Genomic DNA, 17,410 nt, shown 5'->3' on the forward strand with positions numbered 1-17,410 from the left:
GAGATAATCCACCCCATTCTCTCTCTCCCTATCTCCCTCTCTTAGTATGTTGCTCTCTCATCCCTTAATTTCATTTTATTTCTTTTAGATATCTTCCCTTCATCTTCAACTCACCCTGTGTCTGCTCTCTCTCTTTTACATATATATATATATATATATAAACACACATATATATACACATACATACACATACATACATATACACATAGATATATACATACATACACATTCACTTATATATACATAAACATATATATATATATATATATATATATATATATGCATATTCCCTTCAACTTCAACTTATTCAATTCCCTCATGAATCATACACCTCATCTTTCCATGTAGGAATGTAAACAAAACAGTTCAACTTTAGTAAGTCCCTTGCAATTTCCGTTTCTTGATTACCTTTTCATGCTTCTCTTGATTCTTGTGTTTGAAAGTCAAATTTTCTATTCAGTTCTGGTCTTTTCACTGAGAAAGCTTGAAAGTCCTCTATTTTATTGAAAATCCATATTTTGCCTTGGAGCATGATACTCAGTTTTGCTGGGTAGGTGATTCTAGGTTTTAATCCTAGCTCCATTGACCTCCGGAATATCGCATTCCAAGCCCTTCGATCTCTTAATGTAGAAGCTGCCAGATCTTGGGTTATTCTGATTGTGTTTCCACAATACTCAAATTGTTTCTTTCTGGCTGCTTGCAGTATTTTCTCCTTGATCTGGGAGCTCTGGAATTTGGCAACAATATTCCTAGGAGATTTCTTTTTGGGATCTATTTGAGGAGGCGATCAATGGATTCTTTCAATTTCTATTTTGCCCTGTGGCTCTAGAATATCAGGGCAGTTCTCCTTGATAATTTCTTGAAAGATGGTATCTAGGCTCTTTTTTTGATCATGGCTTTCAGGTAGTCCAATAATTTTTAAATTATCTCTCCTGGATCTATTTTCCAGGTCAGTGGTTTTTCCAAGGAGATATTTCACATTGTCTTCCATTTTTTCATTCCTTTGGTTCTGTTTTATAATACCTTGATTTCTCATAAAGTCACTAGCTTCCACTTGCTCCAATCTAATTTTTAAAGTAGTATTTTCTTCAGTGGTCTTTTGGACCTCCTTTTCCATTTGGCTAATTCTGCCTTTCAAGGCATTCTTCTCCTCATTGGCTTTTTGGAGCTCTTTTGCCATTTGAGTTAGTCTGTTTTTTAAGGTGTTGTTTTCTTCAGTGTATTTTTCAGTATTTTTTTGGGTCTCCTTTAGCAAGTCATTGACTTGTTTTTCATGGTTTTCTCGCATCCTTCTCATTTCTCTTCCCAATTGTTCCTCTACTTCTCTAACTTGCTTTTCCAAATCCTTTTTGAGTTCTTCTATGGCCTGGGGCCAGTTCATGTTTTTCTTGGAGGCTTTTGTTGTAGGCTCTATGACTTTGTTGTCTTCTTTAGGCTGTATGTTTTGGTCTTTGTCACCAAAGAAAGAATCCAAAGTCTGAGACTGAATCTGGGCACGTTTTCGCTGCCTGGCCTTATTCGCAACCAACTAACTTGACCCTTGAGTTTTTCAGTGGGGTATGACTGCTTGTAGACTAACGAGTTCTATGTTCCACGTTTGGGGGGGAGGTGCCAGCTCTGTCAGACCCGCACTACTCCTTCCCCAAGAACCCCCAGTCCAGACTGGGCTTGGATCTTCAGCAGGCTGTTGCACTCCTTCTTTGATCCGCCACTTAATTCCTCCCACCAGGTGGGCCTGGAGCTGGAAGTAACAACAGCTGTAGCTGCCCCACCTCCGCTGCCCCCGGGGCTGGAAGCCAAACCTCGAACTCCTTCCACTCCCGCAGCTTTTCCCACTAACCTTCTCCGCAGTCTTTGGTGTTTGTGGGTTGAGGGGTCTGGTAACTGCCGCAACTCACATATTCAGGGCGCTAGGGCCCCCTCCGCCCGGCTTCTGGTCTGGATGGTCCACGCCGCTCAGGCTGGGCTCTGCTCCACTCCGTTCCCAGCTCCCAGCTCCCAGCTCCCAGCTCCCAGCTCCCAGCTCCGTGTGGAATAGACCTCACCCAGAGACCATCCAGGCTGTCCTGGGCTGGAGCCCTGCTTCCCTCTGCTGTTCTGTGGGTTCTGCCATTCTAGAATTGGTTCAGAGCCATTTTTTATAGGTTTTTGGAGGGGCTCGGGTACGGAGCTCACTCTAGTCCCTGCTTACCCGCTGCCATCTTGGCTCCGCCCCCCTTCTTTAATATATCTTGAATTTCAGTCCCTCAAAGTTGAAATTAATAATTTAGAAATTATTCCCACATTGGTAACCATTTGTTTCCTTGAAGAATATTAGCTCTGGAGTCAGAGACCTTTGATTCATATGCTGATTTTGATACGTCCTACCTGTGGGACAATAGGCGAATCATTTAACCTTTCTGGGCTTCAGTTTCCTCATATATATCAAATGAGGGAGTGGAATCAGATGGGTCTGAAGTCTTTTCCAATTCTAGATCTCTGAGTCTGTTTTCTAACATATTCTTTGCTGTTCTCTTATTCCCATCTTTGCACTGAAATCGCAGAGTGATTTCACACTGTGTATGTATTAATTAGTTTGATTTAATTGGATGATATTATCAGGATCTTAGAGTTTCTCTACTTTTTCCTCTTCTCAAAAGTGTTGTTGTATACGCTTATTTTTATAATCATTTGTTTATCATGAGCACTGTAAAACAAAAGGATTAAATTTCCCATGAAATTTTTTATTTTTGTGTTTTGATTCATGATGAAAACAGCTGCATCGACTTTTATTTGCCTCTTCAAGGAGGACCTGTAAATCTACCTTCTACTCAGCTACAACTTCCTTTTGTCTTCAGGCCATAATTAAAGCATTTCCAGATGCCTAGAACCTTCCAGAGCTTCAGCTCTTTTGGCACAGTATTCCAGAACCCAAGGTATCCTCCACATTATGAAGAAGCATAGACTTAGAGGGGGAGGCAGTGTGGTGCACTGGAGATAGCCAGGAATTGGAAGTTACAGGACCCAAATACAAATCCTGGCTCTGCCCTTTTACTACCTGTGTAATGTAAGAGAAGTTGTTTAATTTCTCTGGGCTACCATTTCCTTGTTTGTAAAAGGAGGGTTAGGGTGGCTAGGTGGTGCAGCGGATAAAGCATCTTTCTGATTTCAAATCTGGCCTCAGACACTAGCTAAATGACCCTGGGCAAGTCACTTAACCCTATTTGCCTCAGTTTCCTCATCTGTAAAATGAGCTGGAGAAGGAAATGGCCAAATACTCCAAGTATCTTTGCCAAGAAAAACCCAAAGAAGAGTCACAAAGAGTCAGACACGACTGAAACTACTGAACAACAACAAAAGGAAGGTTGTTAGATTAGATGAGACCAAGGTTCCTCCTAGCTCTAGCTCTATAACCCTATTATTATTTTTATTATTACATTAAAGAAATATAATATATTTTTATACAAACATACTTTACCTAACTGAAATTCGGTTGACTATAAAACTGATCTTAAGGAATTAATAAATCAGGCCCCCAGTTCACTTTAGCATGTCATGAAGTTCCTGAATTTGGGAGTCGCATGACACTAAATCACACCTACCATCTTACAACTGTTTCTGCTCCCAGCTGATCTGTCCAGCTGAACTAGAGGACCCGGCCAATGCCCAGGGATGATCAGCCCTTTGTGGGTAAAATAAAGCCTGTTTTGATGAGTCAAGGACACTTAGTGAAGCTCCCAGCTCTGTACCAGATTGCTTTGCAAACAGAAGTAACTGCAATATAACCTAAATCATCTGCAAATGATTTATTTTTATTGTTGTTGAGTTGTTTCAGTTGTGTCTGACAATTCTGTGACCCCATTTGGGGTTTTCTTGGCAAAGATACTGGAGTGGCTTGCCATTTCCTTTTCCAGCTCATTTTACAGATGAGAAAACTGAGGCAGAGTTAAATGACTTGCCCAGGGTCACACAGCTAGTAAATGTCTGAGGCTGGATTTGAACTCAGGTCCTCCTGACTCCAATGCAGCAGCTCTTTCTTTCTCTTTAAAAAAATTAATTAATTAATTTTTAATTTACAACATTCAGCTCCACAAACTTTTGAGTTTTAAATTTTCTCCCCCTTTCCTCCCACCCCTCCCCAAGACAGAATGCAATATGATATAGGTTCTACATATACATTCACATTAAACATATTTTCACATTAGTCATATTGCAAAGCAGAATTATAACCAATGGAATGAACCACGAGAAAGAAGAAACAAAACAAAACAAAACAAAAAAGATAGCAAATAGTGTGCTTTGATCTGCATTCAGACTCCACAGTTCTTTCTTTAGATGTAGATAGCATTTTCCATCACAAGCCTTTTGGAGTTACCTTGCGTTGCTGAGAAGAGCCAAGTCTATCAAAGTTAGTCATTGCACAATGTGGCTGTAACTGTGTACAGTGTTCTCCTGGTTCTATTCCCCTCATTCAGCATCAGTTCATGTAAGTCTTTGCAGGTTTTTCTGAAGTCCACCTGCTTATCATTTCTTATAGCACAATACTATTCCACTACATTCATATGCCACAATTTGTTCAGCCATTCCCCAATTGTTGGGCATCCCCTCAATTTCCAGTTCTTTGCCAAAACAAAAAGAGCTGCTATAAATATTTTTGTACATGTGTGTCCTTTTCCCATTTTTAGGATCTCTTTGGGATACAGCTCTAGAAGTGGTATTTCTGGGTCAAAGGGTATGCACATTTTTATAGCCCTTTGGGCATAGTTCCAAATTGCTCTCCTAAATGATTGTATCAGTTCACAACTCCACCAACAATGTATTAGTATTCCAATTTTCCCACATCTTCTCCAGCATTTATCATTTTCATGTTTTCTCATGTTAGTCAATCTGACAGAAGAGATGTGGTACCTAAGAGTTGCTTTTATTTGCATTTCTCTAATCAATAGTGATTTAGAGAATTTTTTCATATGACTACAGATATCTTTAATTTCTTCCTCTGAAAACTGCCTGTTCATATCCTTTGACCATTTATCAATTGGGGAATGACTTGTATTCTTATAAATTTGACTCAGTTCTCTATATATTTTAGAAATGAGGCTTTTATCAGACACTGGTTGTAAAAATTCTTTCCCAGTTTTTTGCTTCCTTCCTAATCTTGGTTGCATTGGCTTTGTTTGTACAAAATGTTTCAATTTAATGTAATCAAAATTATCTATTTTGCATTTCATAATATTTTCTATATCTTGTTTGGTCATAAATTCTTCCATTTTTCATAAATCTGACAGAACCTTGCTCTCCCAGGTTTCTTATAGTATCAGCCTTTATTCTTAAATCATGAACCCATTTTGACTTTATTTTGGTATATGGTGTAAGATATTGGTCTATGGCCAGTTTCTGCCATACTATTTTCCAGCTTTCCCAGAAGTTTTTGTCAAAAAGTGAATTCTTATCCCAGAAGCTGGAGGCTTTGTGTTTATCAAACAGTAGATTGCTGTAGTCGTTGACTTCTGTGTCTCATGTACCTAATCTATTCCACTAATCCACCACTCTATTTCTTAGCCAGTACCAAGTAGTTTTGATGATTGCTGCTTTATAATACAATTTAAGATCTGGTATGGCTAGGCCACCTTCCCTAGCATTACTTCTCGTTAATTCCCTTGATATTCAGGACCTTTTGCAGGAGCTCTTTCTGCTGCACAATATTAACTGCCTCATGTCCAATTAATTAATTAACTCTAGCCAGTCTCCTTGGATTTGAATCCTGGCCTCTGATGCTTACTACCCGTGGTATCTCAGGCAAATTATTTCATCTTTCCAAGCCATCTTGAAAAATGAGGATAACAGCATTTACATAAATCTCCCTCACAGAGGGAGATTCCAATTCAGCTGATTGGAAAAGTGGGGGAAGTGGAAGTAAAGAATCACCATGGTTGCAAAGTCAGAAGTTAAGTTCATATAAGACCAGCTCCAAGGTACTGTTACTTCTGTGGTAAGAACACAGTGTGAAGCACAGGGAGAAAATGGTTGGAGTTTCTGGTTCTGTGATTTATTTTCTCCTTGGAAAGATTTTATTTTGCATCAAAATTTCAGTATAGTATTGTATTGATTGTTAACATTTTGGATATGCTTTTAATGACAAATTCATGTTATTTTATCATCGTAATTCTTTGTCCTTCAATGTGTATGAGTTATGGATTTTATTCATTTTAAGGGGAATTTTCGTAGGATCATTATGACTAGGCCTCCCAACCTTTTTTCTATCAGAATGCTTCTCTAATTTTTTGAATACAAATTAATTGGAAATGGGCTTCTTTTTTGAAAATCCAGACCTTGCTGGAATGACTGTATTTTGCTAAACAAGACATAGCATATTGTTGCTTCTAACTATGATATTAAAATGCTGACTTGTTTCTTTTTAGATCCATCTCATGCCACAACAGCTTCCCTTTCTTTGGTAAATGAAGCACAGTATCTCCTGATAAATAGAGCTAGTGTTTTGGAGCTTCATCAGCTGTTAAATGCAAGGTAAGAAATACTTTCTTAAGAAGAGGCAGACCTATGTAAGCTGTTGGCAAATGATGGATATTTTGTAGACAACTGTCTCTTAGCAGTTTTTGCTGCTCTCTGGGGTGGTCCTCCCGTTTCTTTCAAAATTTGACTCACCCTTATTGGTGCTCAACAGATTCAACAGATATTTATTAAATGCCTATTATATGCAAAGTACTGTGCCAGTGAATCGGCAGCTCAAGAGCATGTTGTTTTCCCAATCACTTAGCAGTAGATGTCTTCTAAGGAGGTGACTTTATGGCCACAGCAGAGAAATGAAAGACAGGCCTCATGTCTCATAAAACGTGCAGATCAGAAGCCAAATTTATTGTGATGAAATTCGGGGTTCCAGTTTGTGCTTGATCATGAATGGGGGCGGGGAAGATACAAGCTGAAATATGGGCTTTGAAGCATTTCCAGGTAGAACATGTTGCTCCAGACCTGTGGGGGTCTCTGGTTTCAGGCTGCTGCCATTCCCACTGATGTAAGCGCTAACACCTTAGATGAAAGTCTTGCAAGGGTGGCATTTTCTTTCACGGGCTATGAAATTCTTAGCAGGTTTTCCCTTTTTCAAGATCTGTGCCCTATAAGGTTCATGGGGTCAAAGAGCAAATTTAAAATGTAATTCATAATCATACTTGAGACTGGATCTTGAAGAAACCTTCTGCTCTACTTACATGCCTAGGATGGGGGTGGGGCAGGATATAGGTGTTTCAGATGAATCCTTAGTCCTTCCAATAATGGGGGAGGTGACTGGATGACCCGTAGGGACTGAAGGTCCATGATGAATAAGAAACCAAATCCAATTCAATTCAGCAAGCATTTTTAAGCCTGTACAGAATGTAGGACACTGTGTTAGTGGCCAGAGGTAGGGGAGATCTAAAGGTTAGATAAGATAAGGTTCCTTCTGCAAAAGAGCTTACGGCCTTGTGAGAGGATTAGATACAAATACAACGAACAGTATTAATTTGTAAGTTGATTTGACAGGTGTAAAGAAAAATGGATGTAAGTCTGAGTTATTCGTTAATAACAGGGGAGATCAGGAAAGGCTTTCGGGATTTGGAACCAGAGGACCAGGGTTTGAATCCTTCTTCTGCTTCTTAATTAACTGCAATTCGAGCAAGCTGGGCCTCAGTTTTCTCATCTGTAAAATGAGGAGGTTGGACTAGAGGATCTCTAAGCTCACCTTCAGCTACTAATCTGTGGTTCTATGACCAAGATGATATTTGCATTAGACTTTAAAGGATGGACAGGAATGCAGCTACAAAATGTTACTATAAACATTGTGGCATAGATAAACACATTTTTTTTTGGAGGGGGGAAGGCAGGGCAATTGGGGTTAAGTGACTCGCCCACAGTCACACAGCTAGTAAGTGTGTCAAGTGTCTGAGGCCGCATTTGAACTCAGGTCCTCCTGACTCCAGGGCTGGTGCTGTACTCACTGCATCACCTAGCTGCCGGGATAAAAACATATTTTAATGTCTAGTCATTGGTCTCCTTTGGTTTTATGCTTAACAGTGGAATCCCTGAATCAAAGGCTATGGACATTTTAGTCACTTTCTTTGCATAATTCCATATTGCTTTCCAGAATGGCTGTATTACCTCATGGCTTCACCTACAATTAATGTACCCATCTTTCTACATCCCCTTCAGTATTCACCATTCCCATTTGTTGTCATCTTTGCCGATTTACTGGGTCCGAGGTGAAACCCTGGAGTTGTTTTGATTGGCATTTCTCTTATGATTAGGCATTTCTTCATAAGAATATTAATCATTTACATTTCTTATTTTGAGAAATGTTTGTTCATATTGCAAAGGTGTTTAAACTTGTTAAGTGATAACTACTAAAGATATTTGCTATTATTATTATTATTATTATTAATTATTAGGCATCATCTTGATGTCCTTCACCATCCCTTCCTAGTGGCCCTCCTTTGGATGTTCTATAGCCTTGCTATGTTCTTTCTAAAATATGACGTCCAGACTAAATATAATACTTCAGTTATGGTTTAACTAGGGCAGAGTACACTGAGATTGTCACATTCCTAACCCTAGATACTCTACCTCTCTCCAAATACTTCAAATTACATAGAGAGTTTGGGTTTTTTGGGTACCTGTATCCACCGTTTACCCATGTCAATCTTACTTAAGTCCTCAGATGAATTATCATCTGGCTATAATCACTCACCTTTTACTTGTGAAGTTGGCTTTTTTTTGACACAAGTATAAGACTTAACATTTATCTCTATTAAGCTGAATGTTATTAGGATCCTGTTTTATGTTCTAGTCTGTCAAAATCTTTTCAAATGCTGCTTATAACTTAATTTTACTCTTTATCTTAGTTTAAGGGAACAGGCTAGAAATAGTGAAAGGAGCTTAATCTAATTATCTTCAATTCAACATATATCAAATGCCTATTGTGTACAAGGCACCATGTCAGGTGATCGATTAAAAAGCAAGGTTTAAGAAGGGTCTCTGGTAGCATAGCCAACTGAGTAAGCCTGGTATCTTGATTCTTGATCTTGATTCTTTGCTGACTATGTGAATGAATGTAGTTCTGCCCTGGGTTGAACTGGGAAAACAAACTTCAAAGGGTTCAAAGAAAGCATAGGTAGAACAGAATGACCTAAAATTCTTCAGGGTAAATTAGCCTAGCACAGATAGCATGCTTTCCAGAATAAAACTGATAACCCAGAGAACAATAAGAGGAGCATGACTAGAACAGTTAAGGCCTTCAAGTTCATACCCCATGAAGATCCCTTGAAAGGATTGGGGGTGTTTGGCCTAAAGAAGAAGAAAAAATTAAAGGGGCCGTGTCTTCAAATATTAAAGGGTTACTATGTGGACAAGGCATGAGATTATATTACTTGACTACAGAGGGGAAACCTAGGAACACTCTTTGGAAGTCATAGACTTTTTCAGTCAAATGTGAGGGAAATCTCCCCACTCATCAGAGCTATCCAAAAGTTCAATGGGCTGCTTCAGGTGGTATTGGATACCCTCTCATGAGAAGTCTTCTAGCAAAAGATGCTTCAGCACTGCTTGGGGATATTATAGAGGAAACTTTTTTTGTCAATAATGGGATTGGATGTGATTTTTTAATCTTTAACCAATGTGCATTTATTAAGTACTTGCTGTGTACCAGGCAGAGTGCTAGAGATGCAAGTGCAAAGAACAAAACAAACTACTCACAAGGAGTGTAGGTTCTAATGGGGAACAAATACACATATAATTCTATAGGGTATAAATGTAAAGTTGATAAATCTAAGGCAGTTGGGGTAGAGGACATTAACAGTGGGGAGATCAGGAAAGGCAAATTTTTTTTCAAGGATTTTGACTGAAAAAGGGAAGGGAGATAAAAAAATGAGAGCTTAATGGGGATGGTAGAACGTAGGAATTTTGTTTAAGGATGGAGAGATTTGGAGAAGATGGAATCAAGTGCAGATGTAGAGAGGTGAGCCTTGGGAAGGAAAAGGGATACTTCATTTTCAGGGTCTAGGGGAGAAGTGATATAATGGGGAATGGTGTCAGGCAGTTTTCAGATGAAGAGAATAGGAGATGGGAGGGTTCACAAGGAATAATTTTAATCATCTTATTAAATAAGAGGCAACATCCTCAACTGAGTGAGACAGAAAGGAGGAATTTATAGCAGACTCCAAAAGGTTTAAAATAAGTTCTGTAAGGACTTGCCCAGGGTCACACATCTTATAAGTATCTGGGGCAGGATCTGAATTTGGATCTTCCTGACTCCATGCTGGGCTCTCTATTCACTGGAAAGAAGGTCTGGTTGAAGTTGAATAACATGAAATTTTAATGTACCAAGTCAGCGCAATCGTGGACTTTCTTCGTCTCTAATGTCCATGTGACTAGGAGTAGGAAAGGTGGATGATGGGAATAATCTTGGACTGAGGTTTGGTAAGAGATGAACAGAAGAGAGACAAAAGACTGAGGGATTTGAGAGGATGTTGTCGAATTGAAATTGTTGTTCGGTTGTGCCCCACCCTTTGTGACCCCATGAACCATAATGTCCATGGGATTTTCTTGGCAAAGGAGTGGTTTGCCATTTCCTTTGCCAGTGGATTAAGGCAAACAAAGGTTAAGTGACTTGTCCTTGGATGCACAGCTAGTAAGTGTCTGAGGCTGGATTTGAACTCAGGTTTTCCTGACTCCAGGTCCAGAACTCTATTCGCTGAGCCCACCTAGATGGCTTGAGTTGAAACAATTAACTATAAATTGGAAAGGGAGGAAAGTGAATTCAGAATAGGGATAAAGTCTTGAAAAAGGCCTGAGAGGGGTTTTAATGAGGACAATGATAAATGAGGAATAGGGACTTTGTCGCTAGATAGAGGAAGATCACATTTCTTAATTAGAGAAGTGGAAAGCTTGTGAACAATGTAGAGATCCAGTATGTGACTTCCCTTATGTGTGTCTGAAGTCAATTGTAGGAGCAGGTCATGGGATTCAAAGAGTCTAAAGGATTGGGAGATTAGGAAGAGGGAAAGGGATCATCATTGTGAATATCACAGTGGGAATACTGAAGTCCCCTAGTGTAAGAGAAGGATTTGGGAAAGAGAGGAAGAATGTGAGCATGATGCTGAACATCTGGACAAATGAGGGAGAATGACTTGGGGCCCAGCGTACAATTGCCACCATGATTTCAATTGGGCAGAAAATTGTGATTGAACTTCAAAGGAGAGGTTGCTGAGTAATGGAGGCAAAGTGGAAGCTTCATTGGGAAGCAAAGAGTGTTCTGACTCTTCTTCTAGGATGAGTGTATATGTGAGGGTTGGTCAGGGAGAGGCAGGGTGGGAGAGAAGCGCTAGAGAGCAGTATTAGCGAGGAGGCCATGGGAGTGTCATGGGGCAGACAGGATTTAGTGAAGACTAGTCAATAGAAGGAAATGTGAGAGAAAAAAAAAACCAGAATTAAGGGTATTGCAGAGGGCACAGTGGAAGGGGCAGGAGGGGATGGAGTAGGATAAGAGTGGAGGTGGGTTGAGAAGGAGGGGATTGAAGTCCATGGAAGGTGAGAGTTTCTCCATTGATTAATATAGGGATAGGGAGAGATCCAGGAGGTGGGAGATTGTTAGCTATAGGAACAGTGGTCAGTGGAACAGGAATAGTGAAGCTCAAACCTCCAAGGGGTGTTGCAGAGGGTTCTGGGCTGGCATTAGATCGAGGTTTTCTCCTCCCTTCCCTGATGATACTTCTCCTTTGGGTTGGTGAAAGGAAGCTTAGGTCACATTGACATTCTGTGACTTCTCTTTGGCATTGTAGCGTTTCAGGACTTTCCACTAAGTACTTTTAAAGTTGTCTCACATTTTCACATCTTTAGGAAAAAATGAAGCTATCACTTTATGAAACTTAAAGGCAGTCTGCCTTACAGAATTGGCCTTCTGACCTCTGGCTTTAGAAGTTTTTGGTAGCAGTATCCGAATACACCACTAGGTGGTGATATTTCCCCACACTATAAGGCCATCTGGTGAGGAAAAAGATGTCACTTTCCCTTCTTGAGAAAGGAAAGAATTAAATTTCTCTAGAAATAAAGAAGCACCACTACTATCTACCCACAATTGTTAGGGTGCAGAACCAGGCAGGACCCAGGCCTTCCTGACATTCAGTTCACTGATTTTTTCCCACTGTACACTGCTAAAAATTCATCCTGTCTCCATGAGACACAGTTGCTGACTCCAACTTCATTCTATACCCCACCAAGATTTTTGTCACGCTGGTGATTTTTGATGGTTTTCTCCAGGATAATAGGACAAGTCACTGAGATCTAGATTGTAACTCCTGGTGATATTTTCGTGGTTTAAAGGAAAATGGTTTTAGATGATGTGAATTATTTGGACAACTGAGGCTCAGTATTACTATTTAAAAGCTTTCTTTTATTTTTTTTTGGAGAATTAATTCTTTTCAGTAGTCAGTTCTTCTCAATTAATCAACAACAATTTATTGAGTGTATATGATGTTTTCCAGGTTTCCCAAGCCTTTCACGTCTTTAGCAATGGATAATTTAAGAGCTACACAAAATTTCAACATCTTTGCTTTCTCCTAGGATTGTGCTCTGTGTCTAAATATAAGCTATAGGTGGGACAGCATCTTCCATTTATAGATTATTGTCTGTTCCCCAAAATCTTGGTAATGAAGTAATCGCCAAGACCCCAAGTATAAGTAAGGTGTCAATAAATAAACAATAGTAGTCATCTAGTCTGACAGATAAGTAGTTTTTACAGTAAAATTAATATATTACTTCCAATTTATGGGGGGCTGTGTATTGACAGTGATGAAAATGGAACAGAAGAATTATTGCCAATGAGAGAGCTAATTCAACGTTTCCGTGCCAACATAGTTATCAATGGAACTAAGGCTTTTGAAGAAGAGAAATGGGATGAGATTTCCATTGGCTCCCTACGTTTTCTGGTAAGTAGCAAAAAGTTCTATTATTTGTACCCAGAGATCCCCACATAGATCCAAACCTTCTGTAGTACTGTGGAAAGAATACCAAGGACCTATGTTCAAATTCTGCCTCTGATCTTTACTCCCTCTTTGACCTTGGGCAAGCTACTTAACCTTCCTAACCCTCACTCAGTTTCCTTATGTGTAAGGATCCTATGCCCCCTTTCCCTTACCTTGTTAACATTTTCAGTCAAACTAAGAAGATGGGGGCAGCTAGGTGGTACAGTGAATAGAGCACAGATCCTGGAGTGAGGAGGACCTGAGTTCAAATCCAGCCTTAGACACTTGACACTTACTAGCTGTGTGACCTTGGGCAAGTCACTTAACCCCAATTGCCCTGCCTTCCTCCCTCCAAACTAAGAGGTTGGTAGCCTTGTAGAAACTGGTACCATGCTTCTCTCGACCCTACTTGGTAGATCTCTAGTCTTTCTAGCTAAAATGCTGTTGAGGTATGATAAAAGGGGTCAGCATGGTGATGGTGACTTCTGTCAGTGTCTGGATGACGTGATGTCTTGAGGTATTTGAAGGGCTCTCCGATGGAAGAGGGATTAGACTTGTTCTGCTTGGCTCCAGAAGGCAGAATCAAGAACAATGAATGTGGTGGAGGCAAATTTATGCTTGATGTCAGAAGAAAAAAAAAACAAACAAACTTCCTAATGATAAGAAGTTAGAAATTTTTAGGCGAAGACTAGATGACTACTTGTCACATGTCATTTAAGGGATTCCCTTCAGGTATGTTTTGGGCTAGATGGATTGAAGTGAAATTGACTACTGATCACTGTGAGGATTCAGGGATCAGCATCATCTCCCTAAGCCTTGTCAATTTTGAAGATTTGGGTTTGGAACAGAGTAACCAGTCAACACAAAATTTCAATTACCTGTCTCTATCCTCAATATGGAATATCATTTTTTAAAGACATAACTTTGCATAGAGAGGTAGCCTGGCATTGTGAGTACCACATATTGTCTGTGTGACCCTAAACAAGTCACTTGGTCATCTCTATGCCATAGGCAATTCTCTAAGGCTGGAAGTTGCAGAGCAAATGCTGGTCTGCACTGGCAGAGGGCATTTCCTTACCAAGAATTTCCTATAGCAGGGAATTCACAAGTTTGGTACATTCTACTCCCCCTTAATGTCTACTCCCCATTTCAGTAGTCAGTTCACCCCAATTTATTAAGTGTATATGATCTTTTCCCCAGGTTTTCCAAGCCGTTCTTTAGCAATGGATAATTTAAGAGCTACTCTAAATTTCAGCTTCTTTAGGGATGTATTCTGTGTCTCCCAAAGAGTTTGCAAAACTCCATTGACTAAGACAGTGATAAAAATAGAATAAAAATATTCTTGAGTATGAGATGATCTCCTCTCCTGAAAAATCCACAGAATTCCTTTGCCACCGACGTGAAATTGAAGCTTTGCTACCAGTGAGTTGCCTTTCACTGACAGCTATGGTCTTGGGCTAACAGCACTGCAAACGGCACTTGAAGGTTGGGGTCAGAGTTTTGGGAGAAGAAAGATACCAAATGAGCTCCTCTCAACCAATTCTAACCATTCTTAACTTTTCATTTTTCTGTTGCTTTGGGCTTCAAGGCAGTCAAGGAAAGGAGGAGAAAGAAGGGCTTGAGGAGAGGTAGGGCAAGTAGGAGGTGGTTTGACATCTAAGGGAGAGCAAAGAGCATCTTTGATCTGGCGTTTCTTGATAAAGTCTACATAAAGTGGCTGGTTATAGCTAGAATTCCAAAAGCCAGATAGTTAATGATTCTGATTTCAACTCTCTGGCTATCTAAATAATAAACATTAGATAGAGAGACAAAGCATTTATTCAGTGCTTATTATTTGCTAGTTATTAAGTATTAATCCCATAAGCTCATTGCCTCTCTCCTTTCTTTAATTCTCCCCTCCCCTCAATTCCTTCTCCTTTTCTGGCTCTCCTCTTTCCTTTTTGGCCATACCTCTTCTTATGCTTCCTTTTCTTCCCATGTCCCTAACTGGGGTTTCACCCCAGGTGCTGCTTTAGTCTTTTTTTTTTGTCTTTCCACACTCCTCTTCAGAAGTCGCACCCACATACACAGTCTTAGCTATCACCTCTTGGGAATGACTCCAAAATCTCCTCTGAGAGACCTGTCTTTTCACTTGCACCAGTCTCTGCATTCCCTATTGTCTGTTAGAAGTTTTATATGGAGATTGTATCAGTGTCAGGAATATAGGTGAAAATGAGTCATAGACTCAGGAGCCAAGACCAGAGAATCTAAGCTAAGACTAGAGGTAGTAGGAGGGTGTAGGCATGAGTCCGGTTCAGAGAAGGACCAGCAAATTGGTGACCAACATTTTGGGTTAGGAACCAGGTGTATCATCAGAAATGAGAAAATGTACAAGTACCAAGTTCAGTGCTAAGCAGTAGGTGAGAATTAGGGTAGAATCAAAGGACCACACAATTCTCAAAGGTCAAAACAGACAACCTAGTCTGGAATCCAGGGATACAGACTGGTTATGAGCACACAGAAACCAGGCCAACATTCTGAGCAAGAGGAGTCAGAAGCTAAGAAAGGAATTTGGGCATTGTGTACAGGACACCGACAGCAAAGAAGACCTTGATACTGTGCCAACACCTTGCTTCAGCCAGGGAATTTTTATCTACTTCAGGTTTAAATCTTGTTTTCTCTTCAACTGCTCTGTACTTTTTTTTCTCCTGAGGTGAAACAATTCATAATTTTCCTATCCTTCTCTGCAATGTTTTGGAAATGAACCTGCAATCTAAACTGCTGTTGTCTTTGGTGGCCATATTTCTGCATTTGACAAGGGCATTAAGTGTTTGTCTGAGGTTTTAGACCTAGGGGGAGAGGATAGTTTTTTAGTGGACTCCTTTTGTTAATTTCTTTATACAGATTAAAATTCTCTGAGAAAGAGTAATAGTCAATGTTTTTAGTGAGAGATGGCTGGGCAGAGGTTCAGGCCTGATACCTTTAAGACAGATGGTTAAGGTTTCCATTGCTGCTAGGAATAAAAAGTAAGCCAAGCATCCACAAGCCTGGTGATACCTAGTGACGAGGTATCACCTGGGGAATTATGGCATCCATGAAAAAGGACTAGCTTGAAATTTAGAAACTAAGAGGTCAAGAGAGAGGTGAAGTATTCAAAGTTTTCAATTGTCAGAAATAAATCAATCACCTTAGAACCAGGAGGATGAAAATTGAAGTGCAAAATGATAAGCAGAACTTCAAGGGAAGCATGGCTCCAGCATTCAGGATAACACATAGAACAAGATACTACCAGCAACCAAAAAGCAAGAGTGAACTTCATCCTAGAGTCCTTTGGCCTGTATTGTACTTCCTTCTCAGAATAGGTGGCAGTAGTGTGTGATTGAGGTATATGGCAAGAAATAATTAATCACACTCTGATAGCAGGTACACTCTGATCATGGCTAAGGTTAAGGTATAAAATCTTGAGATACATTTTATTCTTACTATACCTCTGCACCTCCTTTTTAGAATATGGATTTAATTAGGATGAACACAATGGAAATCAAAGAATTTGGCCACAGTGTACATGCCCAAGAGTGAACTTCAGAGTTATAGAATCATTCAATCAACAAACATTTTTTGATTATTTATTTATTTAATATTTTTAGTTTTTAGCATTGATTTTCACAAGAGTTTGAATTACAAATTTTCTCTCCATTTCTACCCTCCCCCCCACTACAAGATGGCATATATTGTGATTGCCCTGTTCCCCAGTCAGCCCTCCCTTCTGTCACCCCACTCCCCCCCATCCCCTTTTCCCTTACTTTCTTGTAGGGCAAGATAGCTTTCTATGCCCCATTGCCTGTGTATCTTATTTCATAGTTGCATATAAAACCTTTTTTTGAACATCTGCTTTTAAAACTTTGAGTTCCAAATTCTCTCCCCTCTTCCCTCCCTACCCACCCTCCCTAAGAAGGCAAGCAATTCAACATAGGCCACATGTGTATCATTATGCAAAAGCCTTCCACAATATGCATGTTGTGAAAGACTAACTATATTTTGCTTCTTCCTAGCCTATCCCCCTTTATTCAATTTTCTCCCTTGACCCTGTCCCTTTTCAAAAGTGTTTCCTTTTGATTATCTCCTCCCCCATCTGCCTTCCCTTCTATTGTCCCCCCCTTTTTTATCTCCTTCCTTCTTCTTTCCTGTGGGGTAAGATACCTGATTGAGTGTGTATGTTATTCCCTCCTCAGGTCAAATCCAATGAGGGCAAGATTCACTCATTCCCCTCACCTGCCCCCTCTTCCCTTCCAAAAGAACTGCTTTTTCTTGCCACTTTTATATGACATAATTTACCCCATTCTATTTCTCCCTTAATCCCTCTCTCAATATATTCCTCTCTCATCCCTTAATTTGATTTTATTAGATATCATCCCTTCATATTCAAATCACCCTGTGCCCTCTGTCTA

General features: G+C 39.9%; 1 protein-coding gene across 1 annotated transcript in view; it reads left to right on the forward strand.

Moving 5' to 3' along the window:
• Nucleotides 1-17,410, forward strand: part of MOCOS (molybdenum cofactor sulfurase) — a gene marked incomplete at its 5' end in the record, with an annotated part of 77,827 nt that overhangs the window by 36,387 nt on the left and 24,030 nt on the right. Inside the window, 2 exon segments of the mRNA XM_036766679.1 lie at nucleotides 6,399-6,504; nucleotides 12,809-12,947. Of these exon segments, the coding sequence (XP_036622574.1) occupies nucleotides 6,399-6,504; nucleotides 12,809-12,947 (245 nt within the window).

The sequence above is a fragment of the Trichosurus vulpecula genome, chromosome 1, assembly GCF_011100635.1.
Source record: "Trichosurus vulpecula isolate mTriVul1 chromosome 1, mTriVul1.pri, whole genome shotgun sequence".
In the NCBI taxonomy this organism is placed as follows: Eukaryota; Metazoa; Chordata; class Mammalia; order Diprotodontia; family Phalangeridae; genus Trichosurus; species Trichosurus vulpecula.